At 39.3% G+C, this 21,185-nt stretch overlaps 2 protein-coding genes across 14 annotated transcripts in view; one reads left to right on the top strand and one right to left on the bottom strand.

Moving 5' to 3' along the window:
• Positions 1–1,176: 1,176 nt before the first annotated feature.
• Positions 1,177–3,099, top strand: zar1l (zygote arrest 1-like). Its single transcript, XM_082156974.1, has 4 exons — positions 1,177–1,823; positions 2,432–2,524; positions 2,596–2,670; positions 2,752–3,099. The coding sequence occupies exons 1-4, from the start codon at positions 1,191–1,193 to the stop codon at positions 2,893–2,895; spliced, it is 945 nt and encodes a 314-aa protein (XP_082013100.1). The 5' UTR covers positions 1,177–1,190; the 3' UTR covers positions 2,896–3,099.
• A 308-nt stretch (positions 3,100–3,407) lies between these two features.
• fryb (furry homolog b) overlaps positions 3,408–21,185 on the bottom strand; it is a 67,409-nt gene continuing 49,631 nt past the window's right edge. For 6 of the 13 annotated variants that reach the window (XM_082156936.1, XM_082156934.1, XM_082156933.1 and 3 more), the window contains 25 exons: positions 20,577–20,680; positions 19,812–19,997; positions 17,798–17,999; positions 16,739–16,890; positions 16,445–16,632; positions 16,226–16,320; positions 15,447–16,054; positions 14,808–14,905; positions 14,145–14,321; positions 13,900–14,040; positions 13,616–13,798; positions 12,348–12,512; positions 12,069–12,176; positions 11,661–11,828; positions 9,961–10,158; positions 9,555–9,701; positions 9,179–9,339; positions 8,870–9,080; positions 8,106–8,255; positions 7,869–7,967; positions 6,766–6,849; positions 5,963–5,980; positions 5,443–5,553; positions 5,141–5,343; positions 3,408–4,844 (listed from right to left, as the gene is read on the bottom strand). In XM_082156936.1, the coding sequence (XP_082013062.1) occupies positions 4,586–4,844; positions 5,141–5,343; positions 5,443–5,553; positions 5,963–5,980; positions 6,766–6,849; positions 7,869–7,967; positions 8,106–8,255; positions 8,870–9,080; positions 9,179–9,339; positions 9,555–9,701; positions 9,961–10,158; positions 11,661–11,828; positions 12,069–12,176; positions 12,348–12,512; positions 13,616–13,798; positions 13,900–14,040; positions 14,145–14,321; positions 14,808–14,905; positions 15,447–16,054; positions 16,226–16,320; positions 16,445–16,632; positions 16,739–16,890; positions 17,798–17,999; positions 19,812–19,997; positions 20,577–20,680 (4,216 nt within the window). In that variant the 3' untranslated portion in view covers positions 3,408–4,585. The remainder of the gene's footprint in view (positions 4,845–5,140; positions 5,344–5,442; positions 5,554–5,962; positions 5,981–6,765; positions 6,850–7,868; positions 7,968–8,105; positions 8,256–8,869; positions 9,081–9,178; positions 9,340–9,554; positions 9,702–9,960; positions 10,159–11,660; positions 11,829–12,068; positions 12,177–12,347; positions 12,513–13,615; positions 13,799–13,899; positions 14,041–14,144; positions 14,322–14,807; positions 14,906–15,446; positions 16,055–16,225; positions 16,321–16,444; positions 16,633–16,738; positions 16,891–17,797; positions 18,000–19,811; positions 19,998–20,576; positions 20,681–21,185) is intronic. The other 7 variants (XM_082156943.1, XM_082156935.1, XM_082156940.1 and 4 more) reach the window with 6 other exon arrangements.

Here is a 21,185-nt window from a genome sequence, read left to right as displayed (position 1 = left end):
TGAAGAGTGATTGAATTGATGTGTCAGGTCTTCTTCTGTATGGGATGGTGGTAATCCAAAGGTTGTTTAATTCATGAAGTGAAGAATCAATGGGATCACTTATCACTTTTGTGCCCATCATGGGCAAGCTGATCTAACAGGACTGTCCCTGAAATAAAAGTTACTTTGGTTGAGGCTAAATGACTACTACTACTAACAGTGCTTGAAGACTAGTTATATATATATATTTTTTTACTTTATTTTGCACTGTGCAGCAAACAAGTGATCCATACTTTATTTTATTTTATTATAAAATGAAAAGGTTCTTGACAAATAAAACAGAACAAAATCCTCAGCATAAGAAACACACTTTAGACTGGTAATGCAAGCTAGATTGAACAGCTTCAACTATAGTGAACCTAGAATTTAAGACCTTTAGTAAACCTTTAGTTTAGTACTCCTTGTTTGCCTAAAGCATAAGAGAGGGTTTTAAAATCCAGCTTTTATAACCCTCCACTTATTTAAACGCCTAGCAACATACATACCTCACAAATTATTATTGCTCTTCAAATCTCGACTCAGTCAGTAAAAGAAAGGCTAATCTGTAATCTGGTTGACAATGTCACCAATATAATTACCTTGTTTTTAATCAAATATATTTTTATAAACATATATTCATAGTTTTATAAACATTTATTTATAAATAAAACATTTATTTATTCATTATTTTATATTTTTGTGATAAATCATTTTTTTACAGTGCAAATATTCAATGGTGTCTCTTAATTATTATGAGGTCATAAAAATTACATATATAATAATTATGCAATAATTTAAAACATGTTGAAATGAAATAGTAAATGTGTGTTACATTCCAGAAATCATCTTAATTTACTTCCATGTTAAAAAAAAAAATGCTATTTTAAAAATAAAGTTGAAGTGAAGTTGTGGAACCTGCATTGTCACTACCTGCCTTTTCATATAAAATACAGTCTGTAACCAACTGCATTTTCAACTCATGCTAAATTAAATATATAAAGCAGGGAAAGCCTGCCGATTACTAGCAATCACTACCTAAAGCTAATGCGTCATATTCGTATTGCTGAGCCACGCCCACACGTGATCGATGTTAATTAGGTCGCGTCAATTAAGGCGTGTGCTCAGGAATATCATAAATATTCAGCAACGTCTATACTAATGATTACGCCACAATGGAGGAGTATCTCATTCCACCTTACAACTATGGAGGGTATCCTGGCTATTTCCCCTTTTACCCCGGCAACGCGAAATTTAAGCATCAAAACAACTGGAATAAAAAGGGAAACAATTTGTATGTTGCGCCAGATGCCCCCGATTATTTTGACGTTTACAAACGCGCGCAGTTAAAAGCGATACTTTCTCAGGTGAACCCGAATCTGACCCCGCGCCTCCGCAAGGCCAACACTAGAGAGTTCGGTGTGCAGGTAAACCCAAAGGTAGATGCCACTGTCCAGTGTTCACTCGGACAAAAAACGCTGTATTATCGCGGCGATAAATGGGAGTCACCGAGGACGCCGTCCATCAACCCACTGAAACTGAAACTGAAAGACACTCTGCCCTGCACACCTGTCAACTCCGTCCGCTTCTCCCGTCCCGTCGCCATCTACTCCCCCGTCTTCGACCGCAGGATTTTCTCCTTGTCCACGACTGCCGGTGAAAGTAAGGACGATGGCGGGCATGAGAGCAGCAAGACGGACAGTGAGACGAAGGACGATGAGGAGAAGTGTAAACTGGATGAAACCACGCACAACGAATCACGGCAGGGGAAGTCGTTGATTCAGCGAAATAAACGGTCTAACTTTCAGGTATGTAAGTTAAGGGGAAAGGTTTAGCATGGCAACTATTTTCTCCCTAAAATACAATACAATTTGGAAATATGCAAATTAGTTCAAAGCTGATCGGAAGAATCCCGCTTGTGACTGGTACTAGAGTTCTAATGATATTTTGTCTGGAAATTCTTATTTTATTCAACTTGAAAACTTGCAAAGGCGAAAAACTTTTATTCAACCGATCGAACTTGCAGTTTGATTGGTTGTCGGTTCCTTAAAGGGATAGTTCACCCAAATTTGTCATTACTTGCCCTCAAATTGTTCCAAACCAGTTTCTTTCTTCTGTTGAACAACTTTTGTTGAAGAATGTCGTTAACCCGTCAGTTGATGGCACCCATTGACATCCATAGTTTTTGTTTTGTTTTTTATTTAAGTCAATTGGTGCTGCCGACTGTTTGGTTACCAACATTCTTCAAAATGTCTTTTTGTCCAACAGAAGAAACTCGTACAGGTTTGGAACAACTCGAGTGTGAGTTTGACAACTTTCTTTTTTGGGTGTACTATCCCTTTAAAATTACGTGTGTAACATGGAGTTTTGGTAAACTATTTATTGAGTTCTATTCTAACAATTTATTCTTCTTTAGTTTCTGGAGCAGAAATATGGATTTTATCACTGCAGTAAGTGCAATATTCGATGGGAAAGTGCATTTGTGTGGTGCATTTCGGGAACCTCCAAGGTAAAATGCAGTGACTTTAAAAACATTTAAACTTGAGGTTTAAACCTAATTAAATGGCATCATTCCCACAGGTGTACTTCAAACAGCACTGCAGAAAGTGCCAGGTGGGACTGAATCCATTTAGGGTTGAATCCATTCAGTGCCAGGTAGGAGTTGTTGATCGTAATTGTGCGCTTATTTTGAAGTTGTTTGTGCAGTTTGACCTTGCTCTGTTCGACCTCTACCAGGTTTGCTGCAAGGCTTGCTGCTGCTGTGAGCGAAAGCAGAGGCACATTGACCTGCGTCGTCCTCACCGTCAGGAACTGTGTGGCCGCTGCAAGGGCAAAGGCCTTTCCTGTGACACCATCTACAGTTTCAAGTACATAGTCTAAATGTTCAGGTGTATAATGATGTGTTTTAGAATCTGTATTGGTGGCCCATGTGACATTGGGTGGGATGTATTGTATTTTTGTATTTGTATAAATGTGCAAGTTTATATAACCTAATAAAGTATATCAGCATAATACTAGAGTCTGTGAGTGTTTCTGCTTCGTGAAGGACTTAAGAGCTCAACCAAAAATTAAAACGCTATGTGCTTTCCCTTATTTCTTTCCAAACTTGTAAAATGTTTTTCTGCAGAACATGAGTATGAAAACTGTTTTGTCCATCCAATGAAAGTCAATGGGGTCCAAAACACCACTATCATTGTATGGAAATTAAGATCTTGTGCCACAATTTAATTGTGGTAATGCATAATGGAATATTATTTTGCTCAAGATTATGAATGCATAAAACCCTAGTGTCACTCAAATGTCTGCTTTAATTTGTAGACCGTGCAACTCACTATGTGAACACCAGAATTTCCTCATTTCTTATTGAAATAAACAAACAACTGAAGAATCTCAACATGAAGAAAGCACAATTTATTTCACAAAAGCTTTAAGTATTTACATAGTGAACGAAAAGAAACCATTTTCTCAAAGAAGCTTTACAATGTGCAATCTGTCTAGGCATGCACTAGAGAAAGACTAATCTTCATGTGATGCCTCCCTTTTCCACTTTATACAAATAACGTTTTAATAAAATACATTTTTAATAAATACAACCTCGAAAGTACAATGATGCATGCTTGGCAACTTGAACCGACAAAGAACAATTTTAAAAACTACGTTCAACACACTGATTTCTTAAATACAAATTTACCCTAAAGGTGAGCCTGTGTTTGGCGTAGCGCAGGATGTCGATTGGAAAAACAGCCAAACAATCACTTATCAGCACTTGAAGTATAATCAGGTTTAGCCGTAGCTTATCAGTTGTATGAACAAATCGCTGAATGTCAGCATGTTTGCGTGTCTTTGTGCAGGTGCAGAGGCTGATATTTAGCGGTACGTAAGTGATGGACAGGTTCACAAAGACACAAGCTCTCAGCTTTAAACAGTTACAAGTATCATGACGATGACCGACGACATACAAATAGTATCCTTTGTCCCTCCTTCATTTGTGCGGCGTGTCCTGTTCGCTTTTAAAGACAATCTTGAACAGTTACAGTAGAAAGGCATCCGTTTCAGTGATCCATCATTGCACATTCCCCATGTTAACAAACAAACCAAGCAGAAGTTCTCACTCAGGTGCTTCCTTTCCAAAAAGGCAGCTTTTCTCAGTAGCAAACAGGATTTATTTTTCTCCTCATGATTTACGACATGAAACGTCAACATAGTGCAATAATTAAAAGATGTGTTTTAGTGACTCAATCCAAGGAATCTCGCAGGAGCAGCTCAGTTTCTCCGTTATTGCTGCACTTTTGAGGACCCGAGGACACGCTCACTCTCAGGAGCCCCTTCCTATTTAGTACAGTCAAGGATGCTCGTGCAAGTTTCCCTAAGAAGGGCACAATTTTATGTGTTAAACCCTCAAAAGGGTGGCAGCACTCCCAAACGTCACACTGGATCTGGCCTGGAGCGGGTGGCAGGAGTGGAGGATCATGGGATGAGGGCTGGTGCAGGAGAGGTTGGGTGACTATGGAGGGATCCAGTGGTCGGGGGGTCCAGGCCAGGACTGGTCTGGGGTGCCGCAGGCTTCCTGTCAGAGACTCAAACCGGACACGCTGGAGTCGAGGAGGCTGGATGAGAACACCTGGTACCCCTGGGCGCGACGGATCATGTCCCGGATCTCTCCGTTGAGCTCCATTATCTTTGTGCAGACCTCGGACATGTCCTTGTTCGAGCCGACCAGTGCAAAGGTGCCAGTTTGGCCCAGAGTCTGGTGCCGGAAGTAGACGTTGAGGAGAGTCTGGATCTCGTCCTCTGAGCCACCGCCGAAAATGTCGTTTGGCCACATTCGTCTAAAAAGGAGAAGAAAGTTATATAACAGTAACAACATTTTGATGCCATTTCAAATTCCAATTTCAAGACCACAGTTAAAACTAACATGCTATCAAACACCAGTATTGTAAAAAAACAAAACATTTTCATTAACTGAAATAAAAACTAACTTGACTGGGGAAAACTAACTAAACCAAATACATTTTCATGACTCCAAAAATAATAACTAAAATACATTTTAGTTTTATTTCCTCATTGTTGTCTTTACCACCTAATTAACAGAGTTTTGTCTCTCCCTAGTGGTGTCATAGCTCACCTGCACTCTTGAGTGTAGCGGATGGCCATAGAGAACTCGTTGTTGTTCAAGCACTCCAGGATGGCCTGTACAGCTGCCTCTGAGCTGGGGAAGATGGGCTGGGAGCCGTGCCTTTGCCGGTCCGCTAGATCACCAGCCAATGAGGCCTCAGCTAGCCGCAGGCAATTCTTCAGATCGCTCAATTCCCGAGACATGTTCCAAAGCTACAGATTGAAAGCACATGATTAAGGGTAAGGTTCGAATAAAATCAATCGGATCATGACCATGAGGTGTCTCAGTGGGGTCATAGGTGCATTGTGTACCTCTGGCACAGAGCTGATGGTGTTCACTTGTCCTATAAGTTTACAATAGGACTGAAACAGCAGGAGGAGCTGGAAGTGAAGTTTGTACAGACGCTGACACAACTCCAATTGCTGTGGACGATACGAATACATTAGTAACATGATATAGTAAGGAAATCACACATATGAACAGCCACAAAAAAACAAACAAACAAAAAATACACAACTCAAACTTCCATCACTGAGTATGTTTATATGCACAAAAAATGCTCATAACAATACAAAAAATTACTTGTTTTATGAAAACCATGTTTACATTTTTAAATGATTCATTACTTCTACAGTCTTCAAAAACATTTTTATATGATCTTAAAAGTATGCTTACTAAGCATAAGTTTGGGTAACATCATGCATGTTAACACACTCGCTGACCTAACCCTAACTGAACTGAATGCATGTGCTAAACTATAAAGCTGTAAACACAGATCACTCACTCTAACAGATGAACAAGAAAGAGAACTGTTCTTAGTTTCAAACTTACAGCCAGAGTTTCCATTTGCTGCAGAGCAAGCATGTCATAAAACAGGAAAGAGTTGAGAAGGGAGAAACAGACAGCATTAATACCCAGCATGCAATCTGTGAGACTGAATATGTGCCACTGTGCTCAGAAATCCCATCCACATAATTAGAAGATTAGTGCCTGTCGCATTCAACCCAACCCATATAAATCATGCAGAGGATGACAAGAAGGCGGCGCACCGAGTGACAAGAAGAGTAGTGAGGAAATAATGCATTGCATACAATACCATTTAAAAGTTTGGGGTCAGTAAGATTTTTTAAAGAAATGAATGTTTCTATTTAGCAAGGATGCATTAAATTGACCAAAAGTGACATTTATAATGTTACAAAAGACTTTTGAACTTTCTATACATCAAAGAATATGAACAGAAAAAAAATGTATCATGGTTTCCACAAAAATATTAAGTATTGATAATAATAAGAAATGTTTCTTGAGCACCAAATCAACATATTAGAAAGATTTCTGAAGGGTCATGTGACACTGAAGACTGGAGTAATGATGCTGAAAATTCAGCGTTGTCATCACAAGAATAAATTACATTTTAAGATATATTAAAATAGAAAACAGTTCTTTTAAATTGTAATATTTCACAATATTACTGTTTTTACTGTATGCAGCCTTGGTGATCATAATATAATTATGATCATACCGTAACGTACAAACCTATCAGAAATTACTGTGTACATATTATGAATGTTGGTTTCATGTAAACAGTGGCATGATGGAAGATTTAATTTTAAAGGGGGACAGACGGCAGTTTTCACCTTCTCCTCAGAGTCTCCAGGCTGACAGGTGATCACACCATCATCGGGATACTTCGGAAATGTGGACTTACAGTTCTGCAACCACTGTTGAAAGAGGAGAAAGTGGATGTGCTTGACTAAATTCAAAACAGGTGTCTCACAATTAAAACATAAGTAGTTTTGCGCAAAACCCGACACCATGATGCTGGGGGTGTTACAGCTGCCAAGCCGTTCTGTGTAAGTTTAAAGGACAAGTTCGGTATTTTACACTTAAAGCCCTGTTTACAGATCGTATCTGATGAAATAGAACGGTTAAGATTAAAATTTGGACACATGCTGCTGTCCCGAGAATTTTAGGTTTATTTCGCTTTCCCCCCCCCACCCCCACAATGGTTGTCTATGTGCACTGGAAGATTCCGTCCTAAAAACACATTAAACTTTCGTTTACAAAGACGTGAAACACACAGAGTGGTCAGGGTTGTTCACTGATATGTTCACTCAAAAATCGCTGAAAAAGATGCATTCCAACAGGTTTTATCGTAGTTTTTGTCCAACTCCATTGACTTAATAGGACGTGCTGTGAGACCGCAGCACCTTTACAGTATTACTCCGCCGCTTCTTCTTCTGCTTCTTCTGTGTATTCAATGAAATGCCCGTGGTTTGCTTGCAATTGGCAAAGGTGCATTATCGCCACCAACTGGGCTGGAGTGTCTATTATTCAAGCTCTCAACGGAAGAATCACGGGTGTGACGCGTTTGGCAAAATAGGTCCACAAAAGCGAAATAAACCTAAAATTCTCGGGACAGGAGCATGTGTCCAAATTTTTATCTTAACCGTTCTATTTCATCAGATACGATCTGTAAACAGGGCTTTAAGTGTAAAATACCGAACTTGTCCTTTAAGTAAATGTAAATTGATGGGATTTTTTTTGCCTGGTTCAAAATCCATCATGCGAAAATTGTAAGTCTGATCACTTAGAGAAGTATTGGCAAACCTCTACTCTTTAAGTTGCATGATTCAAAGTCTCATTCACATTTGTAGCATAAACTATTTCAGCAACTCAATTCAATGTAGCAGCTTCCAGTGGTCCTGTATGAGCAGCCTGGCAGGATAGAATGACTTACTGAGACAGCGGCTTCCTCCCGGGTGTTATATGTGTCCAGATACTCCTGAAGCTCAAGAACACTGAACTTCATCTTTTCTAGAAGCCCATATGAAACAATCTACAAGAGGACAGATGATATAAAATACAACAAAAAATACTTTCTGACTTGCAATTTAAAATTTTATATACAAAATGATTCTCAATAATTTGTTAGGAGAGGTCCCTGAAGCACGGCTGCGGAGGAATATTCACTGACCGTTTCTGCGTCCACATACAGCGTGGGACAGTCTGAGCATAAGGCCAACATCTCTGATGATCGCACAAATTTTGACCCAATTCCCCTCAGGCCGTCTCCAAGATAACAGGCAGCATCGCTGGTTAGGGAGCAGAACTTGTTTTGGATGTTCTGTAGAGACAAAAATGAATTTTAACAATGCTAATTGTTATAAATACTTATGGGCTTCTAATTAGCCAGTGTTTCCAGTTAATTATGTAGACTCTGGTGGCCTGTCACAATCTAATCTGTCCCGCCACAGTTTCATAATAAACTGAAAATATTTTTACACTTCTCATGATAACATAAAAGGTCTGTACGATTGTTTTCCGCCAAAATAAAAGCTTGAGGGTTTAACTCTTGCAAGTGAAAAATGAAGACAAAAGTATTGTCATTTTTCTACAGTAAAGTAAAATAATATACTTATTGCGAAAAATTACTTATAATTTACAATTATTTTACAGTGCAGTTGTATTACAATAGTAATATACAGTATTACTTTTGTTGGTATGACAATAATGATAATATAAAGGCATTATTATTATTACTATACCTAATAGTTTGGCTTCCTATAACACCAGTGTGAATATAATGTGAACTGAGACACTATATCATGAACCACAAAATAAGGACAGAGGTCCACCCCCCCCCAGTCTTACAAAATCATGTGGGAAACACTGATTTAGCAATTATGAATATACATTTTAAAACAGGACTACTTTGTGTACATATAAGGGTGATGTTACCTGAAACATTGTAGAGAAAATGTGGAAGGTGTAGACGGCACAAGACCCATCTGTATCACACAACAGCTGGTTAATGTGACTCCGCCAGGCTTCTTCGGCATCGTCACACACTGTGGGCTGAAATGCTGCCAAGATGGCAGAGAAAAATGGGGAGGGTGGAGGAGGAAAGCCCAGCTCATCCAGATCATCTCGGTCCTCCCCAAAATGGTAGCTATGGAAACCAGAAGAAAGGATGTTACCCTTAAATAACCATTCCAGTTAGCAGTAGTCTAATGCTTTAAAACTGTAGTGAAGTGTATCAGTATTAACCTGGGCAGGGAGTTTGGGTTCTGGTTGATTCCAGCCCGGTTTTGTTCTGCAGGAAGGTCCAGATTCGTGCTAGAGCCGCAGTCAAACCTCACTGGCAGCTCATTCACACCGAATGGCAGGTCGTCCTCTTGGACATTTGACTCCTTGTCTTCTGGTAAAACCTGTGAAGATGTGAGAAGATCATTATTGATCTTCTCTCCTCAAAGTTTATGTTCTTAGTAAATCTAAATTAGTCAGTAATTAAGTCTCACAAACATGCCAGCAATAGTTTCAAACAGCATGTTGAAGCAGATGTCAACACATCTAGCTTTGAGGTTTGGTGCTATTTGGGCACGTTGAAGAAGCTTTAATGTGCTAAATGTAATTTTAAACATACACGCGGCATGATGTGGTCATCTGGAAGCGATGTTCCCAAGCAAGGTGTTGCAGCATTAAGGGAATTTGGGTCAGCTGATGTGGTGTCATAGGAAGTGGACAGAGAGTCTGTATGATTGGTGTCCTCTGAGGGGGAGAGGTTCATGGTCTGAAATCAGAAAATGCCCAGCCTTAGAAAAATACCATTAGGCTAAAACAAACAAACAATAAGACAAACACTAGGTAGTATGATAGACAGACAGATAGACAGACAGACAGACAGACAGACAGACAGACAGACAGACAGATAGTATTATTAGAATAGATAGATAGAATGAAAGATAGAACTATAGAACGATAGATTGATCGATAGATAGATAGATAGATAGATTGAACATTAGATAGATAGATATATAGATAGAACATACTAGTTGAGAGTGGGAGAGGCTTTGGCTGGTGGAATTGGACTCTTCCTCAGAGGAGTCATCAGAGTCTTGCTGGGGGTCGTGTAGGCCGATGCAGGGGGTGATGTCAGAGTGCTGGCTCTCCTCCAGGAGCTCAGTCAGGTCTGTGCTGTCCAGAGAGCGTCGGCGCACTCCCCAGTTAAAGTTATCCATACTCTCGCCCTATTAAAACATACACACAGCACTGATTCAGCAGCTATTCTTCCTAGCATGAGCTGATGTTGGGTGTGCACCACTCTGGCCCTCATAAGACCCAGGAAGTAGACACAACACACTTCTAATCAATCATGCAAAAATGAAGAACACGTGCAAACAAACAGTAAATACAATAGAACAATCTGAAATATGAAACAATATCTGCCTCTACGTTTAAGGTTTCTGACTTTGCAAATGAAAAAAATTAATACTAGTTATCTTCTTTGTAGTCTAGGGGTAACAAAGCCGAACAAAACACAAAATCCTGATTTTAAGGATTTTAGACCAGCAGGTTTCTCCAATAAGCATTTGAAACAATCAGAATTTTAATAGTTTTCTAACAAAACAAAAACAAGTAGTGAGGAATGATTTAATATGAATGAAACAAAACAAAAAATATTGAAATGAGATGCTTCTAACATGAATTTCTATAGTATGTAATATGACATCCATGAATTGAACACATAAAATAATCAATCTCTTTAGCAACAGCAGCCTGATAGATGAGAGTCTACATGACTGACACATATAATTCTCAGTGATTCTGAGCAGGAATGGAAACAAGATCTCTGCCATTCTCTATGTCACATGCTAACACAGCTGTTCTTACCTGCAGCTCCTATGGCAGCACAGGAGAGAAAGAGAGAAAGTGTTAGCTACACAGTGAGAATGTCCAGAGGAAAAGCAATGGGCACATTAGTTAGGCAGTCTCTTATCAGAGCAAAAGAGTTAACTCATTATCCAGAGAGAACATGAAAGAAATAACTGAAGGAATAAGGAAATAAAGTTGAAAGGAACTAGGTTTTTGTTAGTAGGGACGGGAATTGTAACTCTGAAATCAACATCTTTTGAGTTCCTAAGTCATTTATTATGTCTATATCTGTATAACTGAAATATATACACACTACACCGTTCAAACGTTTGAGGTCGGTAAGATTTTTAAAATGTTTTTGACATAAGTCTCTTCTGCTCACAGTAAAATAGTAATATTGTGAAATATTATTACAATAATAATAAAAAATTGTTTCTGTTTCAATATATTTTAAAATGTAATTTATTCCTGTGATGGCAAAGCTGAAGCATTATTACTCCAGTCTTCTGTGTCACATGATCCTTCAGAAATCATTCTAATATGCTGATTTGGTGCTGAAATATTTCTTATTAATATCAGTTGAAAACAGTTGTTCTGCTTAATATATAACCGTGAAGCCATTTTTGCCAGGATTCTTTGATGAATACAAAATTCAAAAGAACAACATTTATTTCAAATAGAAATATTTTTTAATGTTATTAATGTCTTTTCTGACATTCAGAATTTTCTGAATTCAATTTAATGCAAATCAAAGTTTAAAAAAACTAAAAAAACTTTTCAATTGTAGTGTATACATATATTTTTAAATCAAACATATTTGAATGTAAATAATAATACATTAATAACATAAATAAATGATACCAGGTTTTCTACTGACCTCTCCATCTTCCAGCTCTACGTCTAGGAAGTCAAAGTCTCTGAAGACTCTGAACTGCTGCTCTGAGGTGGTATCATCCAGGGTGTCCTCCCGGGTCCCATCCTCAGAGGACACCTGACTGGGCTGATGCTCCATGAGGTCCAGATCACCACAGGATGAGAAGATCACCTGAGGCAAATAAACATGACAGTGGAGTCAGCGTAGAGTATGCAATGGTCCCATTACTAAGATGCCTTATAAGTCTTATAGGCTTATACTTCATTTGTTATAGCAGTAGATGCACGATAATTAGGGCTTTAATTAATATGAAATAAACACAGATGTAATCTATTATTCCTGCATTCTATAAGACCAAAGTGATAAGTGTCTTTCCTCATAATAAAAAAAAAAGTATGGTTGTCTACATACAGTGTCTTCCCAGGAATGACAGTGGGGACTCACAGACGGGTTCTTGGTGAGGCCAACTTCCTGTCCGCAGAGTGACAGAACGTTCACCAGCTTCTCTCTCGTTCGCTTCTGAGAAACAAAAGGAAATTACCAGCTGAAAAACCAGACTGAGAGAATCATCAAGATTTTCATAGTATCACAGGTAAACATTAAAAGACGATGTTCAGAACAGCCCAAATAAATAAAAAGTTCCCCTCCTTCATACCATGACAGACATGAACAGCATGAATTGTTAGTCACCTGTGATGATTGTGGCCGTTTCCAGCTGACCGGCACCAGGACGGTGTTTGAGTTGGACCCTGAAGAGGTAGAGGATGTGCTACGGGTCACTGCGATCACACGGGCTTTCCCATCTCTTCCTCCAGATCCCTGCAGGTCATCATATCTGCGGCCAATAACCGGTGTCTGGACGCAAACACATGAATAAAAACACGTCATTAAACAAACATATATTACAATAAAAGTTGAACACAGATATTTAACCCCCTACAAAAACATAAGCACACCAGCACAACAACAGGTCCTGAGCACGGACACTCATAGACTCACACTACCCATGAGTCACAGTCTTCCTGTAGATAAACAAGCATGTGTGGAAAAACAGCCTAATTGCTGGACTCCTTATCAGTGTGGACCCACTCCATCTGGACAGGATATCACTGCTTCCATCAGAGTGGATAAGAAGCAAAAACTAAATTCTAGGAACTGAGAGGGTTTCCTGTAGTTGCACATTAAGCCACAAGAGGGAAATCATACACAAAGTTGGCTCTAAGGAGGTCTTTGTTATAACTGGAGAAAGCAGTACTTCAGGTGGTTCCTGAATGGAACTGGAATCATGAACGGGAATGCAAACAGATTACTTTCTCCAGGTATTATAGACTTCCTTGTTTTAGATCAGTGTCATATTAAATGCAAATGAATATAACCAGAAACTGACTATGAAATTTAACATTATTATTGGACAACCCAAGATTTTAAACAATATTGGGTCGTCCAATAATAATGTTAAATTTCATTTAATTTTGCTTTACGTTATTTAGCAGTCACTTTCCCTAGAAGTTGCCCTAAAAGACCACTACCTATTCATTAGGTTTCAGAAGAAACCCTCAGAAATCCTCATTACATCCACCAACACATTAATCTGAGAGGTTATTAATCACAAATGCAGTCAAAACACATCTCTCCGAACTTCCGTTGACTATTATCCCCATTTCTCCACCTGAAAGCAAGCTGAGAACTCGACTTCCCTTTAGCCTAAAATGTACCAAAAACAAAAGGAAAAGGGGCTGCGCCCTTCATGGGATCTGATAACAAATGCATGCTCAAAAACAACAACATGGCCACGCCTGAAGAGGTGAATGAGTCAGAGAACCTGTTGTGTGTAATTGCATTGAAAACTGATATTTTGTAAAGCATTAATGGTTTTTGTGCCTTCAGCAAACAAAACAAAAACCCATGCATTTCAACAACTGAACGACAAAATATATTGTGCACACTATGTAAAGTACCTCGGATATGTCAAAATTGAATTCCAGTGTCTTTCCTGGCAGGGCTTTAGATGAGCCATCCCACATCATACGGCTAACCTCCAGGTGGGCTAGATCACCATGACCATAGGACGGCAGGGACAGGCTGGCTGAGCGGGAAACGACCAGCTTCAAAATGTTCAGAGCTTCTTTCCAGTGAACTGTCTATAGAGGACAGAGACATTTAGGTATGACAAATCAGATCAAAATTCTTTGAAATTACCAGATTAATCCTACTTCAAGTGGTTTAGCAGAAAGGATCTCACCTGTACAAATTTCTCAATGGTCTTTAGCACCTCTACATTGAAAGGTTTGACCTGAATTCCAACCAAATCCATGTGGCTAAGCAGACTGTAGATGATCTGCAGCAGGGGCTGTTGCATGCTGGGTAATCCTTTATCAAGCAACTATGAAGAGAGGTCAGCTGGTATTAAAACTGCATAAGCAACACCATATCTGCCATTTTGTAATTTTATACTTCAGGATATTTAAGCCTGTCAGGACATCTCACCTCAGCCATATATGTCACCAGACTGAGCGTGATGTCAGAGAAAGCCTCGTGCAGGTAGCGACAGACCACATTAACCCACGAGAAGGGGTCTCTGGTGTAGGAACGAGTCTTATACAGGGTCATTACATGAGCCAGGTGAGATAGTTTAGTGTTCTTGTCTTTCTCCTCTAGACACACCTAGAATAGACACCACACCATAAACAGTCAAATACATGTGTAATTGTGTTTCAAAAATAAATATTATTAGTATGCCCTGACTACTACTGACATAGCTCGTATGTATATATAAAAATTATATATATTTTTTTCATATTGAATGTATTTGGGATTTGGGAGCTCATATTATTTTTATACTTGTATGATGTAATATTATTAATATTTTATTTTTTGTGGCCAATTGTTTATCACATACACAGAATGTATTCTACAACAGACTGACACTTTGTTAATCAAAAATAAGACACCAGAAATATGCACACTAGCTGAGATTTTATTTAAATATGTGATCGTTTTCTTGTTACAAGAAAACAAAAGAGTTATGAGTTGGGATATAATACAGGATTAGGTGTTGAGAATGAGTCTTCACATTCAGGTGTAAATATTAATGAAGTCAAGGGTGTGTTTTATAGTAGGAGTGTGTAGAGAAAAGGAGGCGGGGCAGACCTGTGCGATCCTCTCAGCACTTTCTTTACAAAACTGCGTAGGGCTACCGAAGTGTTGCACCAAGTGAGGCAGCAGACAAAGCACATTCAAAGGAAAACCTGAGCAGACAGAAAATAAAACATACAATTATGTGTAAGATCAGAAAACTTGCTAAATATCACAAACAATCAATATTCAACAATAACACTGATAATAGTCTTAACCCTGTCACAAGATTTTAATACAAAAGTAAGCTTGGGTTTTAGGCTTCATCCCTACTACATCAACACATCTTGTTTTGCGTAGGCTCAACACTAGTAGACCAATCGTAATGCATATGCAAATAACAAACTGCAATTACATCATCGTTGTCAGTTACATTTTGAACGCTGAAAATTCTAGGTGCTCTATTTAATTTTTTGGGCAGTACTAAAGCATAAAAAACCATACTATGTTTGCGGAGATGTACAATTGACAATTTAAGTACCAATGATGACAATTTAAGTACCAAATGGCCTATTATTAACTTTTAAAACATTTACACACACACTAATTGTTTGGACACAGACAAAGTCTAAAACCGATCGACTTAGATTAGACCTACAGTATATAAACATGTTTTAAGAAAGTGCCAGTACAAGTATCTTCTCTACTACCCACCTATAGCCTGCGAGGTGTCCACCACTGGCACTCGTGAAACAGGCGTAAGCTGACAGAACAACTGAAGCGTAAGATCATTTGTAGCTGGAGAAGTGAATCCCTTTAGGAGCAGCTGTTGCAGTCCGGAAAAGCCACTCCACCTCAGCTGACCCTGGAGCTTCTCTAGTCTCTCCCTGTTCTCCTGCAGATCCAATGGAACCCGAGCCAGCAGTTTGTGAACCAGCCTCAATGACATCTGGTATTCAAATTCAAAGTCCGACTCCATGAGCGACACCGCCACCCAGAAGATGGTGGCGAGCAAGTTTGCTGGGTGACTGGAGTGGGAGGGGTCGGTGATGACACTTGTGTCGGCACGGGTGGAGTTGGAGGACGTGCTGCGGGCCGATCGAGCGAGACACTGTTGGGTACAGGCTTGGATGCGGTCCAACGTGGCACTGCGAGGAGGGTTGGAGGACGAGTTTTCCCCGCTTTCGCCAAACTTTTTGGGGACGGAGTAACTGCGCTGGTGCCTGTTCCGCTCATTAGTCTCTTGGTGCAGGTTCAGCTGCCCTGTGCTCTTACGGTTTGGGTTGAGCTTCCCGCTCACCAGGAAGTCTGGCGATGAATCTCTGTTTGTAGAAGAGACATTGCAGGAATGTACTGAATGTACTGAACAAAAGTCTTATTTTTATTTTTTTAAATCTTACTAATCCCAAACTTTTGAAATGTAGTGTAGTTATAAAATATTTTTACTAGGTTGAATTAGTAGGAAAGCATAAAGTACAGCATGAAATTCTAACCTTGTCAAAGCTGCCATAAGTTCACTGTTGTTCAGACATTCAGCTAAATTATCCACAACAGACTCCAGAGTAAGTAAAATCTCCATGACGTAACCCTGGAAAGCAAAATAACAAAAAAACTATAGCAAAGAGATTGAAAAGTAAGAGCAAACAGATATATTTGACCAAATGTATTTATTGTACAGATGTTATTTAACACTCTGGTTGATGGATACACACCTGTACTTCATCCCCGTGTTCCCCCACAACCTCCACGAGGCGTGAGAGCAGGTCGGACACGGCGTGGGCAGAGAGGGGCTGTCTCAGGGCTCGGAAGATCTGGAACGAGCGTCCGGCGTAATGGCGGGAGGAGCTGCAGAGGGCCGTCTGCAAAGCAACGTCGCTCAGCTGATGCTCTAGGTGGAAATCTGACACATGACAAAGACGCTTATCAACCAAACACTGTGCCAATGTAATGTATAAGATATTTAATTCTGTCAATATGAAACATAAATGCACTAAAATGTTTGGTACCTGATTTGGACTCCTTGAACACAGAGACCACATGCCGCAGGAAGTTGGTGAGCTGCTCTGCGCTCTTAGAGTTGGGGTTCTTCGGTGTGATGTCTTCGTGGCACCAAAGCGGTCCAAAAGCCCTGAGTAAGGACAGGACAGTACTCCATGCACTGTACCACCACCACCACCAAAATCACAAATACATGAACTACTACTCTCTAACTGCCTGATTTACTGACCCTGGAAACTCCCCAAAAGTTTTGCTGAAGAAAAAATGCAAAAAATATGTGGATAACAACTTCCTTCATATCTTTGTACATACATCTGTACAAAGTATGATTATAGCTATAGCCTAAGGTCACAGGAATTATTTTTACTGTCTGTTCCCGTGGTACGTACTGAATTTGGGAAAAAGGCATTTAAATTTGCTGCTCCCTCTGCCTGGAATTGTTTGCAAAGTACATTGAAACTGAGGAAACTGGTTCCGTTGGACACTTTTAAAGTAGTTTTAAATGATTTGGAGAATGAAACATCGGGCTGTAGATGTTTTAGCTAGTTATGTATTGATATTGAAATTTGATTGGATTTGCTTGTGTGTGTATGTGTGTATGTATTGTTGGATGTTATTTGTTAAACTCAAACGTGCTGTGTCTGTCAGTCTTGGTCAGGACGCTCTTGTAAAAGAGATTCTTAATCTCAATGTGCTTCTTTCCTGATAAAATAAAGGTTATAATTTATCAAATTGCATGTGTGAGAATTTCAAATGTAGAATAATTAAAAATAATAATTTTAGTAAACTAATTAAAGTAATTAGAATAATTTAAAATAATAATAATAAACATAATAATTAATAATAATAAATACATTTTAAAAAAAGTGTTCTTTGGCCACTAGGGGATGTGTGAGCTTTGTAATATTTGATCGCTGATGCACCATCCATTTTTGTCGTCATTCTGATTATCATTATGCATTCTAGATCAGCATCTGACTCCTCCTTTTTAATGGGAAAAAGATTTTTAATCTATTTTCATCCGCATATATTGAAACAACTGCTATACATCTATAATTGCCACATACCTGGTGGTGAGGAACTCAATGAGCTTGTTGGTTTTCTCCTCTGAATCTGTGGAGGACTCGTCCAGCTCCTCCAGGTCAGCTGTAATCTGTGGCAGGTTCCCAATGCTTCCTCCCAGGCTCACACTGGAGGAGGTGGAGGATGAGCTTAGTCCAGAATCCGCCACAGGTGACGCTTGCCACTCTCGCAGGAAGTCAAATCCTCCTGTTCAGACGAGAGTGTGGTTTAGTAATGTAGTGCAAGAAGGTTATAAATAGTACTGCAAGGCCCAGTTTCACAGACAGGACTTAGATTAAGCCAAGATTAGGCCTTAGTTAAATTAGGGCATTTAAGTAGCTTTTGTAAACATGCCTAAGAAAAAACAGTCAGTGCAAGTTGCTTTCAGTTAAAACAGCTCAAACATTCATTTTAGTCTGGGACTAGGCTTAAGCCTTGTCTGTTAAACCAGGGGCAAAACTGTAAATTCTTAAACATTTTTGTTTTCCTATTTCTTATAATTGTGTCTGTGGCCTGGTTTTAAAGTCTTAGTTAATTCGCCTATCATGGTTTACAGACCTGTAGTCTTTGCTGCAGGTCTGTAAGATATCTCAAAAATGTGAGATGTATTCCAAGCTTTAATTGTGTTTATTCAGATATCATTAAACAAGGAAACAAAAACATCAGTGCAGTGCACGCGCAGGATGAAAGATTAAGTGCTAGAAAACCCTAAGTCATAATGCAAATTGGGACTTGGCATAGAGTCTGGCCTAATTACCTCCATCTCAGTCTCTTCTATAGTAGGAAAGACAAACAGCTGCCAAAAATACTTTGAATTCTATGCCAAAGAAAGTTAAATCCTAACCCTTGGGGTTTTTCTTAATAATAGTAACCTACTTCCTCATTGTAAATTCAAGCTGTTTAGTAAATGTAGGTGAATCTTATGTTCAGTAGTTCACACTAGCTATGTTTCCATCTACCTATTTTTATGCAAATTTTGGGATATCACATCATAAAACACCGTATGGGAATGACAAGATGCGCATAAATTCAAAAAATGTGCATAAAAACTAAGATGGAAACACATTTACCGAATAAATTTCTCGATGCGCATCAAAACAGATGCGACTTTTTCGATGGGATGGCATAACTGGATCAACCAGCGGACTGATCTCATTGCACAGAATCTGAAATGCTGTTTGGTAATTTTGAAATGCCTAAGCAAAGTCTGTTGTCAAAGCGGTTCGGTATAATTACCTCCCAGAACTGTCTTACATGACTGCCTTCCCAAACAGCAAGTATCCGCCTCAGAAAGCAAGTTAACATGATCGGCGATCGCGTTTATTGAGTTTCGTATGCGTGCGCTGAGGAGTAATATATTATACAAACAACATTACTATATATAGTGGCTACTCCTACTGCATCAACTTCCATTTTTCTTAGTCATATTTATCACCAGTTTTTCAGGAAACTGATTTTGTTCTCTTGAGCACATGGGAAGGAAACGGTGCTTTATTCGCAAATGTTTTATGCATTATATTCCAATTTTGCGCACAAGTTAAATTCGCAACTTTGGATGGAAACATAACTAGTGACTGCTCTGTGCAGCAGGTGAAGTGACAAAATTAGGTCAGGAGAGTTTAAGGCAAGGTATTTGTGATTTTTGTGCATTGATCTTGCTGTGCAAGTTGGCAGGACTGAAATGTTGTTGTATTTAAAACAAAAAATTGTGGATAAAGAAACAATGACTGTACCCAGGAATATTCCACAGGTTGTTCTTCATAGATCATGTTTAATTTGAGTGTCCACTTTGTCGTTCTCCAGCAGACTTTTGATATCTTGATATCTGAGCACAGTCTGAGATCTTTTCTAAAACTTTTTTCTTATGGGAATTGAAACAAATCTTCTAGCGAGAAATTGGAATTGGTTTTGTGCAATGTTATGAAGAAACTGTCTGTGAATGTTTGTTTCTGTTGGTGGTGTCTTTTTATGTCATGTTGTATTTGAAGCATGGGACTTTGGGTTGGGAACTGATTGTACCTGTGTAGTGGTATTCAGGCTGGTAGCTGGATTTAACAGTGAGGGTCTTGTTGTCACCGATCTCTCTGGTTAGTAACAGGACAGAGGCGATGACCTGGAAATTGTTGTTGCAGGAGAGGGCGATGAGGAGATGCAGGAGTAACCTCTTGCTGTGCTCAAACACCTCCGGCCTGTAATGATCCAAACCTGAGAGGACAGAGATACAAAGGTAAATGAACTGAACTGATTTGAGATGAATAGAACAGAAGCCAGTGAAGTAGACAGGAATGAAACACATTCTGAACATGAACTAAATGACTTTCAAAGGGTGTTCCCACTGTTGTATAACGTGGATAACACAACATACATTCATACTAGTGCCTCTAGTCAAAAGACATAAAGAGAAACACATTGTTTGGCTGAAGGTGCTGATGACATAAAGAGTCAAAGAGAGATAAGCCATGAGTAGATGGCATTTCGCCAGCCCTCTTTCTTTCCTTCTCCTCCTCATTTTCCATTACAGACATTTTTGACATTTTTGACATTGTTGTGCTGGTTATTCAGACAGCCTGCTGGGGTGAATTAAAGTGGAGAATGCGGGAACTATATAGACCAGACAAAAGATGTGCGTTCTCACAGCGAGAGACCCAGACACAAACACACACTCCTTCATAGTTTTTTTTTTTTTCAGCTAAGAAAAGAGTAAACACTGGATAAGGGGTTCCACCACATTTTAAAAACATTGAAAAGAAAGAGAGACAAAGAGATGAAAAAAAGAGTGCTTACCTAGGAAGAGAGCATGAAGAAGCAGCGGTAGGTGTAGGGCCCAGTCTTCTCTCACACTGTGGTCCACCACCATCTCCGTCATGAAGATCACAGCTATGTTGCACCTGTCAGAATACAGCAAGAACAGTTTTAAGGCCAAATCACACGGCACCGACAGACACTGATCAACGCCGACAGTCACCAGATTACAGTACGTCACTTCTCAGATTCCAAGACCGACCGTTGCCGATTCAGCATTTTCAATCGGCAAAAAGGAGAGGGGTAACAGGGGTAACACACTCATCCAACAAAACCCAACAAAGAGTCTGTTGCCGCCAGTCGTTCGGTGCAGTGTGAATTGACCTTTCGGCTGAGAGATATACATATTCAGTAACTGCATTCATCGAATTACTTTTACAATTCACAATCTTTGTGAACAAATATTGTCCAATATTTCAAGCCCTCTCGTCACTATTGCATCTATAAAGATGGTAAAAGGTTCTAAAATGAAGGCATACAGAGTCAGGGAGAGCTGTGACCATGAATCACCAAATAAAATTTAAGATCGATGAAATTGCAGACTGGTATAGACAGATGATCTCTTCATTTGGCTTGTGTAACCAGACAGAA

The sequence above is a fragment of the Leuciscus leuciscus genome (genome assembly GCF_965113295.1).
Source record: "Leuciscus leuciscus genome assembly, chromosome: 24".
In the NCBI taxonomy this organism is placed as follows: domain Eukaryota; kingdom Metazoa; phylum Chordata; class Actinopteri; order Cypriniformes; family Leuciscidae; genus Leuciscus; species Leuciscus leuciscus.
This window is presented reverse-complemented; position numbering and strand designations above follow the sequence as displayed.

Bases quoted from the DNA above. Each gene is read 5' to 3' on its own strand.
- zar1l (XM_082156974.1), top strand. From the start codon at position 1,191: ATGGAGGAGTATCTCATTCCACCTTACAACTATGGAGGGTATCCTGGC. The intron at 2,525-2,595 runs GTAAAATGCAGT...TCATTCCCACAG, and splicing joins GCATTTCGGGAACCTCCAAG to GTGTACTTCAAACAGCACTG. The intron at 2,671-2,751 runs GTAGGAGTTGTT...GACCTCTACCAG, and splicing joins TTGAATCCATTCAGTGCCAG to GTTTGCTGCAAGGCTTGCTG.